We start from the raw sequence: 21,004 nt of genomic DNA on the forward strand, positions 1-21,004 counted from the left end.
TCATCATATTGTAACTCATCCAATCCCGTGCTCCCTAAGGTCAGTAGACAAACTCATTACATTGGTGTATTTTCCAAGGTTCAAATTGGGTGGGCAGGTTTTCCTTCCCTTCCAAGCATCCTTCCTCTGACACATGTTTGCTTTACATCTTTACATTTCATTTGCTAGCAGCTGTTTGATTTTATAGTGGATACATTCTGCATTAGAAATGTTTGTTTTACACAGGAAAGTATAGAATAGACTACAATAGAAGAAGAAGAAGAAGAAGAAGAAGAAGAAGAAGAAGAAGAAGAAGAAGAAGCATGTACACCCAACTATGCCAAATAAGGCTGTAATTCTATCAAGGGTTTCTGGTGACATGTAAATCATGAGTGCGCTAGTATAGTATGCCTAATTGAACTGCTGCTGTGAAAAAATCTTCCCAATTTAAAGGATGTTTTTTTTTGTTTTTATTATCTAGATGATGTATGCTTTGCTTGGGACAAGTAGTATTAGGACCAAATAAAATATGCATCAGTTTACATTCAACTGTAAATCTGCATGAAAGAGTGGCAGAGGATGAACTAAGAACTGAATAAGACATTGGGTTAAATGGTCTGGGATTTGTACAGCAAGCAGAAATCTTACGTTCTAAAGTGGAGTCTACCTGCCAGTTTTATATTATAATATTCAGAATCACTAAAATTATTGTGGATATATCTTAAATTCACACAACTTTATTTCATATCACCCTGAGGTCTCTCATGGTATTTCGTCTATCTTTAGATAAGCATTATCCAGACTGCATTTCACCAGAGCAAATGAAGTTCAATAAGGGCCTCAGTGGAAACAGCATCACTACTGCTCTTGTTTGCATAACCCTTTACATTATAAGCAGAGCATATTTAGATGCAATCCGACAGTTAATATTTCAGCAGACATTCGATGTAGAGTTTAGAGTCAAACTTAATTAAAAACAGTGGATTATTTTTGTTATTCTGCCAACTGTAGGCTGTTACAGTCACCTCTCCGGGAAAAAAAATCATAAAATAATTCCCACCAGGAGTTATAGGTGTTTTGCTGTATGAAAGCTGTGTATTTTTGTGACATAGCACTATAAATTCACTTCCTGTGTTACAGGTAATAGAGGCCCAGCTGACGTACTAAGGCTCTTAGCTACACATACAGTTTTTTAAACTTAAAGCTCTACAGTACAGTGCAGAAGGTTGCAATCTTACACCTATAAAATTCACCTTGTAATTTACCTTTGCTTTGTTGTTAGCACTGACATACAGCACAGTGTAACCTCACTGTTAAGACCAGTGAAGGGACCAGGAAAATATGGCCAATAGGTTAATAGGCCTTCCTATTTAAGTTTACGGTAGCAAATGAATACCAAAGGATTTTGATTTACAAAAGAATGGTGGTGGTGGGGGAGGGGATGGGTGGGTGGGTGGGTGGTTAGTATAATGGTTAATTATACAGGTCAACATGATTAGTGTAATGGTAAATATGTGTTGATCATGTATTAGGTAATTGAGATAGTATTAGTCGATGTTATCTCTTTGATCTAATCTTTCTAAGTAATTTTTCACACTAATTGTTAAAAAAAAAAAAAACTATACTTGAGTACTACTAGTGGATTATTTCTTATCAATAATACAACAATGAGTATCAGGGCCTCCCTCACTATACTACAATAATATAAGCCATTAAAATTTAAAAAATCAGAGATGAAGTGAAGTACAAATAGTTTCAGATGTAATTGTAATAGTTTTTTTTTTTTTTCATTGACCCTGTATCTGGCTGCGGACTAAATGCCAACACTAAACATTATATATAGACAGAAAGAATAAGTAGGGCTTGAGTTGAAAGTTCACATTTTCACAAGAATTGAATCAGGATAATGAGGAAAGGTGTTCAGTCCTGGCACTTAGGATTCTTCAGACAAGCTCACAGCAAGTTTAAAGCAAGGTAAAAGCAGATTTGGACAACAATTGTAATGACTCAGTATTGTAGCAACAGAACCCAGAAGCCCTCAGAATGATTGGAAACACCATAAAACCACAGGGAAATGATAACAAAAAAAACACACACAATGAAAAAGACATTTGAAGTTACTTCCACTTTAGTAATCGAGGTGTAAGAAGGGACAGACTAAAATAGAAAGCTGGCAGGGCTACACACCCTCCTTCCTGCAGATGTAGTGCTGATTCAAATGTACAAGAATATACAGTTCCTCTCAGCTATTCAGCACTCCTGGGTGTTCTTCCCAGGTGTAATAAAACCATTTCAAACAAAGTTTACTGACTGCAGATTTGCATGCCTGTCATTATTGTGTGCAGGAATGGAACATAAGCAACACAATTAAGGACTGAGGCTTTGTCACTACTTAAAGAGTGGGAAATGGAGCAGGGCCAGTGTGGTTTGGTGCCATGTCATAATGGGCTCTGACCCTGGCTTGTGAGAAGAAGTAAGTGTGTGTTTGACAGTTTGCACCCTAGCTCCAATTACAATCTCTGTCTCAGGTCTTATCCACCAGGAAGACTGTTTCATACAATAAGAGCACCCAGTTATTAATTAAATAAATCACAATACATGTAATATATTTATATAATATAGTATCTAGACTGGGGGAGGACAATTGCGGTCCTGTACCCCACTCACACAGAAAAGTTATAACGGCACAGTGTGAATGAAATACTTGAGTACCACTCCACCCCAGGTTAAATATGGTTAATGGAATAATTAACTATTTTAGGACAGTTGAGGTTTACTGGCTTCAGTTAAACACTTTAGAGCTACTGAACAAGACTCAGGGCCCAGTTTTCCCATTGTTGAAAATATAGGCCCTGGACTGGGAGGGCCAACTTTGTCCATCCCTGATTCAGACTATTTTATTATTATTATTATTTATTTCTTAGCAGACGCCCTTATCCAGGGAGATTTACAGTCGTAAACAAAAATACATTTCAAGAATCACAGTACAAGTATTAATGCAATTAAGAGCAAGATAAAATACAGTGACTTCAGTTCTAGCAAGTACAAGTACATGACAAAATACGATTCAATAACGGAGCAGATAACAGTGTCAGTGATAGTTACATCAGGATATAATTAAATACAAAATACTACAAATTAAATAACACTTGTGACATATTACAGTACTCTAAAGTACAGGATTAAATGCAGTAAAATAGGGAGCAGATAAGAGCAAGTAAAGTGCATTAGGGAAGAGTGATAAAGTGTCCAGAGGGAAAAGAGTTCTACAGGTGCTGTCTGAAGAGGTGAGTCTTGAGGAGGCACCGGAAGGTGGTCAGGGACTGGGCAGTCCTGACATCTGTAGGAAGGTCATTCCACCACTGCGGGGCGAGGGTGGAGAAGGAGCGGGCTCTGGAGGCAGAGGAGCGTATAAATGATGCATGTATTTTTTATTGTAAAGCACTTCGATGGGTTTAATTATTATTAATTAACTACTATTTTAGAAAACAAGTACAAAATATTCAATGTTTCATCTACTACCATACTCAAGAACCAAATTACATCATTTTGAATTCCCTCTTGAATGTGTGGTGTACGAATACATGTATCCTGGTGTTGCTTCACTGAACGGTGTCTTTTATTTTGTATTATTTTCAGAAATGGAAGATGGAAATAATATTATTTATTTCTTAGCAGACGCCCTTATCCAGAGTAACTTACAATTGTTACAAGATATCACATTTTTTTTACATACAATTACCCATTTATACAGTTGGGTTTTTACTGGAGCAATCTAGGTAAAGTACCTTGCTCAAGGGTACAGCAGCAGTGTCCCCCACCTGGGATTGAACCCATGACCCTCTGGTCAACCACTGCTGTATATCTTTATATAGCAATATCTTTATTTAGCACCTTTCATAGTGGACCACCATCACAAAGCACTTTACAGAGGTAGGCTGTGAACTGGGCATTATATGCAGAGTCACTTACAATAGGACATTGATTTAACATCTCATCCGCAGGATGGATGGAGCACAAGGAGGTTACGTGACTTGCTCAGGGTCACACAGTGAGTCAGTCAGTGGCAGAGGTGGGATTTAAACCGGTGACCTTGTGGTTACAAGACCCGGACTTTAACCACTGGACCACACAGCCTCAATGAAATGGAGCAATATATGATAAAAGTATATTGAATGTTTGGCCCCTCAATTTTTCAGATAGGTAGCCCTGTTATCACACCTTTGCAGCCCCACTCCACCTTATGACTGCCTACTTCTATATTGTACAGTATAAGAAATAATACAGTCAAATCAGCTGATCTGTCTGTAATTTCCTCTGCCCCCCCCCTCTCTCTCTCTCTCTCTCTCTCTCTCTCTCTCTCTCTCTCTCTCTCTCTCTCTCTCTCTCTCTTATGGGAGGAGCTCTTGTAACAATCTGACAATCTCTGACTCTCGCTCACTCTATAAGAAGTGCAGATCGTAGAGCTGGGAACTTTACACAGAAACTCAGGAGAAACGAAATGATCTGCCCTGGAGCCGCAGCAAAATGCTGGATGGACACCTACTCCTGGGATGGTTATCATTCACAATTATAGTCCTCCTTATCAACTTGCCTGGACCAACCACTGCTTATTTTGGGTAGGTATTTATTTATTTACTTATTTAGTTATGTATTTATTTTGGTTGATGTTAATTTCATAATAATATAATTTAATAATAATAATAATAATAATAATAATAATAATAATAATAATAATAATAATAATAATAATAAACAAACAAGTTTTGACAATCGTTTTTAAAGCAGTGTCTTAACGTTTCAACGGATTGTGTAATGTTACGAGATGCCTTTGGTGCATTTGTGCAGTATAGTAGATTATTAACAGTACACACTTGTTACATATAGATTTTTTTTGTTTGTTTGTTTGTTTTAACAATAGAAACAAGAGTTTTGGGACTCGGTGTTTATGGTTAAGTAAATCTAGGAGCATTGTAATGCTTTTGTTCTGTTTTCAAGAGTTCCATAACTTGAAAATCCTTCGATTTTTCAGATGTATATAGTTCTATTTTTGCCAGTGACGCTTTGGGTAACTTTAGTCAGTTGTCCGTTCAAGCAAACCCAATACATGGTTTCTTATATCGCATGACAGGTTTTTGCTATATTTTTCTTACATGTGTTTTTCATTATTTCTTGTGTAAAAAGTTTGTAATTCTCTAAAGTTTGGGTGCGCCTCATATGTTTTGTCTAATTTCTTTCTTTCTTTCTTTCTGCATTGTCATTCTTTTTTTGGCAGGCTGTTTAATTATTTGTACGGCACTATTCTATTAACCTGAGCATGTGTGGTTTATTCTGTTCGTGTAGTGTTTATGAGTTGTGCTCCAACTTGCACACTGTCTTGTCATACGCACTGGAATAAGCTCTTTGGAAAAGAAAGAAAAGAAAACTGCTGATGTTTGAGTTTTGGGCTGTAGACACGTCTCTCATCTGTCATTTTTCTATGGCTGTAGACCTATATGTATTGTTCTGGTATATGTGCTAATGTGCTTATGGATGATTTACCTACAGCTGTGAAAGATTAGAAATTGCTGGGATCAGCGGATGCGTGCACGTGTTAGCATGTTTATTCTTTTGAACTGGCTAGAGCAGGCACCTGAACGGGAGGCAGCAGGGACCGTTTTACACCCATCAGGAAAAAACCGCATTCTTTTCTTGAAATGCTTGTAACCATCCACTGTGTAGCACTGTGAGTCCATTTAATAAACAATGCAGAATATCTCACAGCAGATGTTAACAATAAAGCAAAGTATGCTTTATCAAAAAAAAAAAAACAAAAAAAAAACGGTATGCTGTAATCCACAGTTACAGTCACAATATGAATCAAAAGTTGGCTTTTAAGGATTAAATACCATTTTGGGTATACTTGAATCAAAACTGAGCTGCACAGGAAAGCTAAGAAGTTAAATCCACAATGCAACAACTTAATTTGACTTGCTTTTTTTGCTTGTTTAGTAGGGTGTGTACTGTTATTATTATTATTATTATTATTATTATTATTATTATTATTATTATTATTGATTGGTTGATTGATTGATTGAACCTAAAGGAAAAAAAGAAAGAAAAAAACGGAGATTCTCAATACATAAACCTGAAAAACAAAACATTACCTTCATAACCTGAATTTTGTTCAGCATTCACAACCTGAGAAAGTGAACCAACGTTTTTTTTTTTTAAGAGTGGGCCTGTTTGCGGTTTGGGGGGGAGGAATGCTATGTTTAAATACATTTGTATGTCATAATGTCCATGCTAGGATTGACAAATACATTCAAGGTGATCTTTGTGGTGCTAGGACTGAAATTGGGATTGAAAATCTGGACACAGTAAATGGTTTAGTACTTAATTTAATCACTGCCTTTTCAAAGCTCTTCAAGTGACTTCCTGTCGGCCTAGGTCTAAATAGGAGTTTACTGCAATAAACTACTTTAAAGTCTAATACCTTTGCTGTAATGGGTTCAAATTAATTTAGTGAATCAACTAGTGTGAAAGGGAATTTTAGATATCCCCAAATCAACCCTGTACTTACCAAATCAACCCCGTATTAACTTACACGTCCAACATGTAGGCTTTAGGGAGGGAAATATGTCCAATGGTTAAAATCACATCTAAACAGATGCCAAGCAACTAGGACAAAATAAAGAATATATTAATAAGATAAAACTATGAGTAGACAATAAGTAAAACAAGAGAAAAATGTGTTACTTGAGAAAGATCATTTGTATACCCTAACAATGTGCAGTTGAACAGTTTTCCCAATAAAAGTATAGCAACAAAATACTGTTCTTTTAGCATAGCCTAATGCTTCAAAGCCTTATCTTAATATTGGAAGTCATATGTTCTTATTTACTCATCCAGAACAGGTGAAGGGAGAGTTTCATTTTATTGTGGCATATTTCCTTGAATTAGTAGCACAGATTAAATGTGTTTAGACAACACAGCAACTCACAGCAATGCGTGCTTGTAAATGATAAGGACCTTAGATCTGCTATTAGTCAGCTGGAGGGTTTTTGGGGTGTTTTGGGGAAATGGTTTGGTATAAAAATCTTTAGCTGTACCTGTTCCATTCCACCACCATTCTGAATCTGTATCCAACAGGATGTTCAGAAGTTGCAAGCCACACAAGCTTTCATATCTAACATACCTCCAAATAAGAACACTTATAAAAACAGCTTCCAGCTCACACACATAATAGTAATCATTAGCAATTACACATGTGCGAAACTTAAAAAGAGGACGATCCAGTTTAAAAAGGGGTCTGCTTAGCAGATGAACCTGAAATAGTGAACTTCTAGAGACAGACCTTATGAACGCCCAGACTAAAATAAATACCTGCTGTGAGTGAAAGGCATTTGAAGCGTTCTTTGGTTCTGATTCATTCAAAATAGACCTCCAATGTTACACACTCAATTTCCCTTGTGCGGTGGACCATAAATATAAAATAAATAAGATTTCTGCAGCTGATATAGTGTATTGCTAGGGTGGAGTGGGATTCCTGTATGCAGAGACTAAAATAATTGTTGACGATTATACTGTATTATGCTTTTATAGTCCCGAAGCCACAGGTAGTGTGCGCAGGTTTCTTGTAGTGTACTGAAGTGTTGGAGGTATTGTCCATAGGGGAAAAAATGTAACTCAACATTTAGCAATTTGGAAGACTAGTCTTAACGTTTGACATTGAATGTATTTATAAATTCAGCACTATTGAGTGTTTAATATTTATGGATGATATTTTACCTGTTAGTGCAATGTCTGTTTGTGGTGCTGGAAAGTTTTGAAACTACTTATTAAATCTCAATTTTACTGCATGCTATGAAACACATATCATTTTTAAAACCATCTAGCCATTGACCTCCCAGGTCTGCTAAAAGTGGTAACTGTTCTTTCTAGTTATGATTCTTAATATCCTTTTGAACTGACATTTTCTGTTACAAGGAATCAAACCCTTTTGAGTAGTATTTACTTTTGCAGGGTCAATTTAAGTAGCACCGGGGGGGGGATAACTGATGAAAAGCACATGTAATTCCCCCATTTATTTATTGTATTGCTTTTCCCCACTTCACACAAGGGGGACTGTACCGCGATTGAATGATATTCCACCTGCCCTCTCCCAACTTTTCTTTCTTATTATGAAAACTTGGTAAAATCGGAAATGAAATCAAAATACATGCGGGTTGAAATACTCAAAGCCTGTATAAATAAATAAGTTGTTAAGTTGTGGTCAGGCTAGAACTGAAAATGAAATGCCTTTGATCCACTGTTTACAGTCCTTGGTTGATTTTATATACTCAGTTCTCTGGTAGATGTATTTAACTTTTCAAACTGCTGGAGTTCTTCTTTTTCTGGTTGCACAATATTTTTTTGTTATGTATAATAACAGCCTGTGCATCAGTGGTTTGGACATTTCTCCTCAAACTCATTTATGTTGCTGATCATTTGAGCTTGTGTTCACTCCTGCCTGATCAAATCAGCACGGAGCCTTAAAGAGAGAATGTCACAATGGTGATAGAAATAAGACTGTGTTTATGGAAAGTTGAATTTTTAAGTCATATGGTAAACAGCTTTTAAGAAACCCCAGGAGAGGGAAGATAGTGAACCAGAATGAGAATTTTTTTTTTTTCATCATGATTGTATCTGTTCACACTTAGCCCTTTACCATTATGGTTTGTGAATTTTGTCCACTTGAATTCCCTCGGAGACATTATGTGTGTGATCAACAGCTGTCAGTAGCTGACATCCTGTAGTGATGCAGCCTGGAGCAGAGCCTGGGTGTGCTATGGAAATGTCCCCCGATAGGACAACAGACCTTCAGTCAAAAACTTTTGCGCCTGTGTTATTTTCTTGTTCTTTCGTGGAATAGTGCAGAGATGTGTTAAGATGATGTCTTCATGTGATGTTTGATTTAACAGTGCCATCAAACAAGGAAATGACACAGGTCATAAAGTTCATAAATCACTAGGTATTGTAAATAGAAGATTCACTTGTGGAGCCAATACTATTAAATAAAATATGTCTACTAAAACATGTGCTTCAACATATTTTGTTATGTTATATTACCCTTAACCCTAACCCTAGCCCTAATCCCTCATTAACTGATATTACTGAGCAATCCACATGATAATTACTATGTGATTTCCATTAGTGATCGTCTGGTTAATATAAAATGTGACCTTTACCATAATTGTCCACAGAAAACAGGGGCCTCTAATGGTGGTCTGTGACTATGATGTTGTTTTAGGGAAGACATGAAGATGGAAAGAGCTGTGTTTCAGAAAACATTCTCATGGGATAGCTTCAGGATGCGATGCAAGCAAGGGACACATTTTACTAAAGTGTTAGCTCCATTGCAAAGTTTGCTCCAAGTTTTGTAAAGACAGTAAAATAAATGGAAAAATGAGTAGGTTGTAGCCCTATGTAAGGTATGTTTCACACTGCTGTGCCATACACGCAAGCTGTGATGCATCCAATATTACTCGTTTTTGTTGTTGTGTGTATGCAAATGTCAAACCCAACATCAGTGTTACAAAATGAGAAACAAACAATTCTGGCAAAGAGACCCTACATTATGAGTTTGTCGGAATCTGTTTTAGTGTACACCGTTAAAGTCTATATAGTGCAAGTGAATGGTTAACTCATTTTATTTGGAGGACTAAGAGCTAGAGGTCTTCACAGGTCTACCCGGACCAGAGGACCCTACACCCGACCCGTAACGAACGGGTTTCCGGGTGCAAAATTGTCAAGCAACACTCGGGTCGGGTTGACTTAGGCTCTCTTTGGTACTAAAAATCATTGTTTATAATTCCTGTTGCGTGGATTGGCTTCCCCCAGTAGCACATGACATGGCTTGCAGAGCGCAGCAGCAGACACGTGACCCATATCGAAGGTGATTCTTTTAGATCATTCTTAAAAGTCGGAGTAATGGATTTGTTTATGAAGGTCGTGAAAGAAAAACTTAAGAAAAATTAATTCCATGAACAAAAAACTCACAGAAAAATGTAAGTCTGCAGTGTGGGAATCATTTGTTTTTATGGTGGACAAAGAAGGAAAACAAGTTTTGCAAAACACACATTTTACATCTCAGTACCATTTGATCTTGTGTTAAGTTTGTAATAAAATCATGCATTTAGGCGATCATATTTCAGTTCATTTGATTTTTAGATAATGTATTTATCTTTGTATCTTTTACACAAACATATTATATATTTAATTGTATAGTCCTCTGTGTAGGTTCATGATGGAATAAACACTGTCTGTAGTTCAGCCAGATTTCAAGGTTGACTGGAAAAAAAAAAAAAAAAAAAACACTGCTTAAATACTGTATCTAGTCAGTGTATATACTAAGCTGTTTTTTCGGGCTGGGTCGGATCTGGGTTTAATAACAAGAATTTTACATGGGGTCGGGTCAGGTAAATAATTGCCGGTTCGTGGTTGGGTCGGGATGATTAATTTGGACCCGTGAAGACTTGTATTAAGAGCTAAATTAAATACGGCAAAAATCAAATTTTGCCCTCAAGATGAAGTATGGACTGTAGCTAAATACCACTGACTTGAGAAGCACAACTTTGAATTCAAAAGATATGTTGTTGTTGTGGTTTCACCTGAAAGCACATAAACATTAAACTTTCCATTAACACAGCTCTCTGACTCTCAGGATGTGTCAGTAAGGCTGGCGTAATTCAGCTTTTTTTCCCCCATGCAATTAAAGACCTGTCAGTCTAAATGAATGGCAGCTTTACATGTCGTTGACAATCAGGAAGCAAAACAAGTGGAGCCCTGAAGTAAGAAATTGAGAGAGGTGACATTATGCAGTCTTACACTACTCTTTAAAATGTAAATGTATCCAGCATCTGTGGCAAAGGAATGAGCTACTCCAAATGACATCTGAGCTCTCGGATTAATAAAGGGGGACAGAGCAGAAGGAGGTATGAAGTGCACAAGCTTAACCAAAGGGGAACAGGTCTTGGGAATGCCATATAAAAGTAGTAATACCAACCTTGGCAGGGTGGCTTTGTGGTGACGTCAGGCCAGAAGCAGGAACCAAAACACTGACACCAGGTAGTACTGCAGTTTCAAAAAGATGCGGCGTGTGCCGTTTATTTCAAATAATACCAAAATAAAATACTGAAACAGAAAACACCGTGCTCACAGAACAAAATAAAAGTTTAAACAAAATAATCACATACACAAAACAATACAATACAGGTCAGGCTGGGCAATTGCTGTCACTGTTCCTGTATATCTATCTTTCTCGCTCGCTCGCTCTCGTTCCTCTTCTGAACACCCACCCAGAACCGAGAGTGCTGCAGGTTTATATGCAGGTGACCATCTCCCGATTTAGCAACAAATTAATCACTTAATATTAATTCGGGAGATGGCCGCCTTCTGCACGAGGTTTTTAATTACTCCTGGCAGAGGACGAGTGCTAATCTCGTCTCTGCCAGAACACGTCTTAAATGAAAATAAACAAAACACATGGCTTTGCCGTCACATATAAATACAATACAATTACACCAACATAAAATTACAAGTTTAAACTGCATTCAAAATAGTTACAGTGATCGCAGGTTGTACAGTGACACACATTTGTTTTGTTGTTACGACTATCTGTTATGTGGAATGTAATAAACGAGAACCAAAATTGTTTTTTTTCACCCTTCGTTTTCCAGCACCATTTCCACGTTTGTTTTATTTGAGGTGTTTAAAGTTAAATTTCAGTTTTCATTTGCTTGTTCAGCTACAAAAAGCCACAAGTAAACCTCATGTTATTACTTTATGAAAACGTGTCGATGGCCGCTGTTTACTGTGAAGAAACAGCAATGGCAAGGAATGAAAAAAAATAAATAAATAAATAAAATGCAGTTTCAACTTTATGTACTATTTATTTTGTAAATAAACAAAACAATCACTGGGGTAAAGTAAGGCCTACACAACATATTATTTATTCCTGGGATATTTTTCTTCTTTAACATGTTACATATTCTAACTTTTTGCTGTAAAATAAAGGCACACACACAGAGGCCACGCTCCCCTGCCCCTGCTGCTATGCTGTCTCTGCCTGCGTTCTGAGCAGTATACAATGGCTTTTATTACTTTTTGAAAACAAATGAATATCCGAATGAATATTTAAGTTATGACAGAATACCCGAACATGAAAATCCTGAGTCTGTCCCAGGACTAATATATGTGTGTGTGTGTGTGTGTGTGTGTGTGTGTGTGTGTGTGTGTGTGTGTGTGTGTGTGTGTGTGTGTGTGTGTGTGGGTAACCTATATGTTACTATAGAGAATACAATCCAACAGCCATTTGAATTGTGATTTTAAAAACAGCTGTAAATGCCACTGAGGATGATTTATCTAGTACTGATGAATCTATAATAACTCAAAGCCATCACTGTTACTTTGGGTTTGTCTGTCCGGTTTGGCTGAACAGTGGCATGTTTGAGTTAACCCCTTTACATCAGAAGAGGGTGGTTCCAGCCGCTGGGTCAGGTCCATATTGTCAAGGCCAATGCATTCACACTCCCATTGACTGTAAAATTAAATCTTGTAACTGCAGGCATCAATTTGCGTCGGGAGGACTAAAAATATGTGACAGACTGGGATGTGAATTTACTGTGATATAGTATACATAGTTAGGAGTAAAACTTACAATTCACTCAACCATAAACAGATGGAAGGGCCACCGCAGCTACTTGGGAGCTAGGCAAGAGTTGAATGTTTCATCAACAAAGACCTCTAGCCACCAAATATATGGGATTACTATCCGAAGAGGTTCCTGTTTTTGGAAGGGAACATTGCCAGGAGGGGGAATATGACATGGTTTCTTAAGTCTGGTCGGTTTAATATTCATTCTGCTCTTGGTACTACGGTAGAAAATTATTGACTTGAGAGAAGACTATTGTTACCGACACAGGGCTATAATGTGCTGCCATATAGTACTTGTGGCTTTACCGTAGTTTAAAATAAAGAAGCAATAGAAGCAACACAGTTCTTTAGGCTATATTACATGTGTGACATATGGTTGTGTTTTTTTATGCTAAACATCTGCTAAGAAATAAATAATAATAATAATTTGTCAACAGTGATCTGCATAGTGAATTCTCATATTGACTAGTTGTACTTTACGACATTTTCAAAATGAAACTGCTCATGTCACTTCTGAGTATACGCAACTTTAAAATGTAGAGGCTGTGTATTCACTCAACTACACACTTGAAAGAAAGATCATTTTTCTTTTCAATGTACCGGTACTGTAATCTGCTGTCTGATTGCACTGTTAACATGGTCTTGTGTTTTTTCCTAAAGCCATATTCTAATCTTATTAAATGTATAGGCACCTGAAGGAGCAATCTGCAGTTTTAGAACCGGTGTATTCATGACTTTCAGTGTCTCCATATTATAATGACCATCCTGCAGTACTCTGTTGTTGAATATCTCTCCTTCGTGACTTTTGCACCACCAGGGTATTGATGCTTAACACCGTGTTGTCTCAGTTGCAGCTCCAGGATTCAGCAAGGTCACCCCCTGGATGTGTTGACAACACTTGTTTTAGTCTAGGAAGCTCTAGGACTCCGGGCTGCACACAGACAGTGATCACCTGTGTTACACTTGTCTGCATTTTTCAAGCAACTGCTGCTTTTGTCCAGCAGGGGGTTCTGTTAACCCTTTCACAGAGGCTACAGCGTGAGATTACCAGCTGAACTTGCAGTCTGTAGAGCTTTAATTGGTTTTATTTTCTAAAATGTGTTGTTTTTAATATTATTAAATCAAATTTAAGCACTATGACTATTTGTTTATGTTTTAGATTTTTTTCTTATGTTTTTTTTTTTGCAATAAACATTTATGATATCAATCAATATCAATATTTATTGTATATAGCGCCTTTCATAGTGGACCACCGTCACAAAGCGCTTTACAAGATAGTGAGGAACAATGCATAATACATTAAATACAGGGCATAGTACATTTAATACAACATTACAAAACAATGCAAATACATTAAATATAAGCATAATACATTAAATAAAAGGCTAGAATCATACAAACAAGATAGAGTAAAAAACCTGAAATAGCAATTTAGACAACAGCTGATAATGGATACCAGGTTTAGAGAGCATTAAAAGCAAGAGAGAACAAGTGGGTCTTGAGAGTTGATTTGAAGCGAGCGATTGTGGGAGCTGCATGCACTAAAGCTGGGAGAGAGTTCCAGTGAGTCGGGGCCATGAAGTTGAAAGAGCGCTCTCCGAGTGTGGTGCGCTTTTGCTTGGATATGATTGTATGTAGGCCAATATTATTCAAAGACAGATAGGTCAGCCTTTATTTAAGACTGCTAGGGCAGGGTGGGGATTTGGAGACAATACTTCTGCTCTACTAAAAAGCACAGTTATATGTATCCTCCAATGTATAATATATCACAGTTTGCATTCCTCCTTGTTATTTAGATTTTCTTTAAAGTGCTTCTTGAAAAGTTTGAACTTGGACCTTCGCTTTTTGAACATCAGCTGCATCTAGCAGGAGTGAGCAGTGGTGGTGCCTTCATGGTATTCTTGGGATGTAACAGCTTTTTGTTTGCCAGGGTGATCAATTCCTGGATTGTTTTCCATCAGCCACATCTGCTGTTTATAAGTCCCCTGTTACTCCATGTTGGCTCGAACCAGCCTTTTCTGCTCCCTTCGACATTGCTATGTGGGATGATGCAGCCTTCAGTTTTTTTTTTTTTTTTTTAATTCTTAAAAACCAATTTTGTTTGAAATGGTTAATTACTCGATATGAATAATTGCTGATACAGAAGGTTGTGTGCAGAACCATAATACACCACCAAATGAATTATGCAGAGGCTTTACAGTAACATAAGTTCTAATTCTCTTTGATTTGTCCAAAATATATTTTGTACAGTACTTAACACATTGACTGCCATGCATTGTTCCTTTTTGTGTTTCTGTTCGGTATTTAAAATAAATAAATGAATCTGTTCATGTCTGGTGATGACTGATTAAATTAAAAGCAGAATTATAAACCGCTTTATAGAACAGTGAAGATTAATGGCAACACATTTTGGGCAACAGTGTATAGTAGTAATCAAATTGTGAGCCTGTACGTGTTCCAGCTCCATGTACCAATCAATTCCCATGATTTTTTACTTCAGTTGAGCTAATCTTAATAATGTTAGGAAGCGTGGTCTTTAAACAATATTAAGAAGATCTTACCGTAGCATCTTACCATTTGAATCTGAGCTTGCACTTAATGATTATGCTTAATGAAAGACAAGTTCAGTTACCTATCCTGCATTATAGGATTATTTCTGTATGACATTTAAAAAAAAACAAACAAACAAAAAAAAAACCAACATATTTTACACAAACCCCTTAGAGCTACATTAGTCTCCGGCTAAGAGAACACCCCTAAGGAAGCAAGCGAAGTGTTCTCTTAGCCAGAGTGTTCTCTAAGACAGAGCTGACCACCAGACAAAATATGCCAAGGCCAATTATGATATGAATGAATCAACAGAAATGTATTTATTACTTGTGTCATGATGCTGATCCCTACATCCGGTAAAAAGGTAGCAGCGGCTCTAACAGTAATTATGAATACAAGAGCACTGTTCAAGACAAGCATGGATTTTAACACAGTGGTTATTAACACAGCGTTCCTAAACATGTAATAAAAATTAGCAGCAGCTCTAGATTACTCTCGCGATGACAAGTCAGTTTTGAAAAGATTGAATAAACCATTTAAATTTGAGTTTGATGACATGTTCCTATACGCGGAGTCGACTGTCCTCTAGGATTGCCTGGTGTAAGTTCCTGTCTTCAGCACTGCGGGTTTAAGTTTGGCAGGGATGGGGTTAAAATCCCATCCCTGCAGAAATAAAGGTGGAATGTGGCCATTCCTAAATTGGTTAATTGATTGCCATATACCACCATTGAGTAATGGCTGATATCTCAGTGTTCTTTTAGGTGTGTTCTTTTGTTGTTTCAGCTTAAATCATTATTTGCCATGATTTCAAACATTTAGCAAATCTGTGCTGATTCTGAAAGGACTCTTAAAAACTGGGTTGCTGAAGTGAGATGGTTTGTAATTTCTGTCCTCACTATGATTGGGTAAACATGTTTTCCATTCACTAATGTTGCCACAGTTGTTTATTAACAATAAATGATTTGTTGCTACACTGTTACATACTGAAAGAAATAAGCTGAATTACTTTTGCGTGCAGCAGGATAAATGAGAGCACAATGTCCTTCAGTCATTATTACAGTAGGTGCATGCCTGTGATGTCTCTGAGTGTTTCGAAGTGAACTGGAGTCTTTAGAGATTGATTCAAGGGAGTTATTAGCCTAATGAATGCCATGCAGCTTTACTTACAGCACTGCAGAACATTGGCACTGTACAGTGGATCATATCTCTGCCACACTGTGTAGTCAGCCGGAATAACTGTGAATTGTGATGCTAGGTTTTTTAATAGACCCTTGTAACACACTTGTGAACTATAGAGTACACAGCAACAGCCAGCTTGCTCAATACCAAAAACATACCAAGGTATGAGAACGGCATCACAATACTTACACAGTATATAAATACAATTTATAAAACGGAATATTTGGATGCTGCGCGCTGATTGGCTGTTGATTTTTTTTTTTACTGTGCAGTTAAATAGTAAAATGTACACCAGAACTTATTTTTGCCGAAGCACAGTTCGATTAATAAATTATCAACACACAAGATATTAAACTCGCAATAAATATACACATTGTTGTGAGAGGACTTTCAAAGTTTTAAAAAATGGGTAGCATTCCTTTCATCACATTTGATCTTTTTGGAGGTATGACAGTAGACAACTGGCTAGAATTACAAGAAGCAAAACCTCAGTTGAAAAAAAAAGCAGGAGACACAAAGATCTAACAAGTTAACAACTTAATGAAATCGAAGAAAACTAAAATGCTTGGGCAGCTGGTGTTTTTATCGATTGGATGAAACATAAATAAATGATAATCGACTTAAAAACAGTTTGTCTTGAAAATGTAAATGGTCTGTTACGAGAATTCTATGCTTCAGTGCGTAATTTGGCTGGTCAAGAGTACTCAATTTCTAGCTTTGTTATGTTAACCTCTGTGCTGGTCTCAATCATCCGTAAACAGTGCTGACATAAACCCCAATGATAGCCTGTTAGTGACCAAGCATTTAAAAATGCCAATAATGTATTTTTGTATTGGCTTCTCCAGGTCAGCGGTAGTAATGCGTGGATAGTGAACTTTGTCTTTGCCTCTGTGGCAGGACGGCTGAGTGACAAGACCAGAAAGCTGACAAAGCCACAGACAGGTACTTGCGGGTGAAAAGCGCCGGTGCTCGCAAATTTATTTAAATAAAAATAAACTAAACATTTTCACAAAAAACACTGCTCACAAAGCACAATAAATATTTCAACAAAACAAATCACGAACACATAACACAAAATCTAGGTCAGGCTGGGCAGTTGCCTTCACTGATCCTGTCATCATATTTTTCGTTTTACTTTTATTTTTGCTTCTTTCTCCTGTCTCTCACACACACGTTCCTCCTCTTGAACACCCACCCCAAACAAAGGATTTCTCTCTCCTTCTATCCTATGTGGCATTCCTACGTTTTTGGCAGGGATAGGAACCCCATCCCTGCCAACCACCACCAACACACAAACCAAACAATACATTTATTTTAACAGCAGGGCTTTGCCCTGCCCCACTAACTATGTGCAGGGCAATCTTCTACCCTGCTACAGCCTCCTTTTCTGTTATTATCAACAAAAATACATGATTGGCATTTTTAAATGCTTGGTCACTAACAAGGCTAATATTGTTGGTTATGTTAGCTCTGTTTACGAAGCGATTGAGACCAGCATGGAGTCTTCATTCATTTTAATTAATTACAATAAATGGAAATGTTGAAAACCTCCAGTTTAATGTTTACAAATAGAACGTTGTTTGAGGGACTACTTTTTTCTTCAAAGTGGAAGGATATATAATAAAATGATAAATTATTATTATTATTATTATTATTATTATTATTATTATTATTATTATTATTATTATTGTATCCGTTTTATAAGCGGGATAACACACTTACAACCCAACTACACTCTAACCCAACTACAGCCGTATGCTAATGCAACACAACGCACACCCTGTCGTGTGTTGTCCCTGACATAGTGGTGTCTCTTGCTGATATATATTTTTTAAAGAAACCTGAATTAAGAAAGGTAAGTGTCTGAGCCAGTGAGAAAGCTCAACTGGTATGAGAAGTAATGTATAATGGAATTTCACTTCGTAAAACGTTAATTACAGAAAAAATACTATAAAAGTGGCAACAAAACAAGTTTACAAGAGTGTATTACCACTTTATTATTATTATTATTTATTTCTTAGCAGACGCCCTTATCCAGGGCGACTTACAATCGTAAGCAAATACATTTCAAGTATCACAGTACAAGTAATAATACAATTAAGAGCAAGATAAATACAATGACTTGGTTCAAGCAAGTACAAGTGTGACAAAATACAATTCAATAATACAGCAGATAACAGTATCAGTGATAGTTACATTAGGATATGATTAAATACAAAATACTACAGATTAAACACTTGGCAGATTACAGTACTCTGAAGTACAGGATTAAATGCAGTAAAATAGGGGGCAAATAAGAGCAAGTAAAGCGCATTTAAGGAAGGGTGATAAGTGTCCCAGGGGAAAAACAGAGGAGTTCTACAGGTGCTGTCTGAAGAGGTGAGTCTTGAGGAGGCGCCGGAATGTGGTCAGGGACTGGGCAGTCCTGACATCTGTAGGAAGGTCATTCCACCACTGCGGAGCGAGGGTGGAGAAGAAGTGGGCTCTGGAGGCAGGGGAGCATAGAGGAGGTAGAGCCAGTCTTCTAGTGCAGGCGGAGCGGAGAGGTCGAGTGGGGGTGTAGGGAGAGATGAGGGTCTGGAGGTAGCTGGGTGCAGTCTGGTCAAGGCATCTGTAGGCTAGTACAAGAGTCTTGAACTGGATGCGAGCGGTGATCGGGAGCCAGTGGAGTGAGCGGAGTAGTGGAGTTGCGTGGGAGAAGCGAGGATCCTACAAGCCTGTGGGTGCTTCTATTTTAGATTCCTAGGAAGCAGATAGCAGGCACTGCTATACTTTTCTGCAATAGAAAAGGATATGTCAAGAGTTCTAGGAATATATAAGACCAACACGCACAGGCACTAGCAAAGAATCAAAGAATGTTTCACTAATAGGTGACACTGTCGAACTGCATGCTAGCGGTGGCAAAACATATAGAGGGTTGAGATCTTCTTTGATCGCTGTGACTATGGAGGTTTTTGTTCTCAGAAACAAGTTGTATAATGCTACACTGCTTTAGAAAAACAAGCTCACAGATGATTTGGACAGGCATGAGAGAAAAACAAATCAAAACAATGAATATGATTTATGATGTCTGCTGAGAATCCTAAGAATACATTTTGACAGGAAACAGAAGAGATAGCCGATAGTATTAAATAGTTTAACAATATAACACAGTATACAGTAATACGGGTTATTCACTTAAAGCAGGCTTGCAAAAGACACAAAGAAAGCTCAGTTACTTGTAATAATAACCAAAACAGACTTAAACAAAAACAGTCTTTAAATAATACAAAATATGCAATACACACAAGTCTACCCCCTAAGTGTGGATCTCTGTTAAATATGAGGAGTAGGATTTTAAATAGGGTGCCTAAACAGGATGTACTTTTCAATGTACAAGGTACGTTGCCAAAATATATTCTGGAGAAAGTAAAATAATGTTTGAAACAAGAATAACATATGGAGAATTCCACATTGTTATGCTATCACAAACCATGGGGGAGGATTATACAAAATAATAAAAAAATCTGCATTTCTGGGAAAGTTAATAGAAACTAGGCAATGGTAAACATTACAGATGTCATGTGTTGGTAAAGCATGTACAGTGACACTATATACATTCAAAACCTGTACTGTACATATGAACCATCGTTAGCATTGGAAACGGTAATGCCACATTTGCACTATGAAACCAGTCTATAAAACTATCTCATCTTCTTCCAGTGTCAAACTGGGACTGCCTCCTGTTCATTCTGCAGTCTACAGTACAATATGCAACTGGACAAAGATCACCTGTATGTATCACCTATTTTGTTTCCAAGATTTAAACCCGCCTTTGCCTTGGATGCACATTAAGTAACTGCCACCATTGTGCAAGTTGGAGAGTTTGAGTTCCTAACCTGATTTCAAATCACTTTTAAGTCAGTCCCAGTGGCAGATAGAAATACGGCCAATGGCAGTGTTTATATTCACCACCGTTTTGAACATTTGTGTTCTTTGTCCTGGGTTGGTGAATGTGCATGTTACCCTCATACTGGCACTTTGTTTACATTAGGGAATATTTCAGATTTCTAAGCAAGAGATCAAATTGCACTCAATATAAAATCACAGTATTTCTAATAGCCATCCATAGTCTAAGAATTTCAATACAATAACAAAACAATCATACTAACAACCTGTGCAAACACAGTTAACACAGCCTAAATAAATACACAAGGATTGCTCTGACTGGCAGGTGAAGACAAACAAGCTCATTGGTGTGTAAAATGCCATGAAGGCGAACATGACAGCAGCACGCCTACAGCCATCTGTATTTGTTTCCCTGGATTATTTCCATTGCGTGTTGCTGTAAATGTGGAAAGCAGGCAGGTATGTGATTGCTGATCCTTTCTTAAAAGATCCTCCCCCATCAGACAGCAATCCTGTTATCCCCAGCTTTTATTAACATATTTTGCTTCATAATGTCGAATGAAACCTGCGGAATAATGTTACTTTAACATGTTGAATTACATAATGCTTTGTCGTTTTCCATATAATAATGAGAGCCTGACAATTCAAATCTAACATGAAGTCCTGTACTACTATTATGGCTTCCGGTAGACTTTTGCAATATCATTTTGTAATTTCTTTGGCTACATGATGT

The 21,004-nt window shown here is 37.3% G+C and overlaps 1 protein-coding gene across 1 annotated transcript in view; it reads left to right on the plus strand.

Moving 5' to 3' along the window:
• The first annotated feature begins 4,437 nt into the window (after positions 1-4,437).
• The window catches only part of wnt9a (wingless-type MMTV integration site family, member 9A), a 37,847-nt gene continuing 21,280 nt past the window's right edge, over positions 4,438-21,004 (plus strand). The window contains exon 1 of the mRNA XM_034000772.3: positions 4,438-4,598. Coding sequence (XP_033856663.1) covers positions 4,507-4,598 — 92 coding nt within the window. The 5' untranslated portion in view covers positions 4,438-4,506. The remainder of the gene's footprint in view (positions 4,599-21,004) is intronic.

This window comes from Acipenser ruthenus, chromosome 4 (assembly GCF_902713425.1).
Source record: "Acipenser ruthenus chromosome 4, fAciRut3.2 maternal haplotype, whole genome shotgun sequence".
Lineage (NCBI taxonomy): Eukaryota > Metazoa > Chordata > Actinopteri > Acipenseriformes > Acipenseridae > Acipenser > Acipenser ruthenus.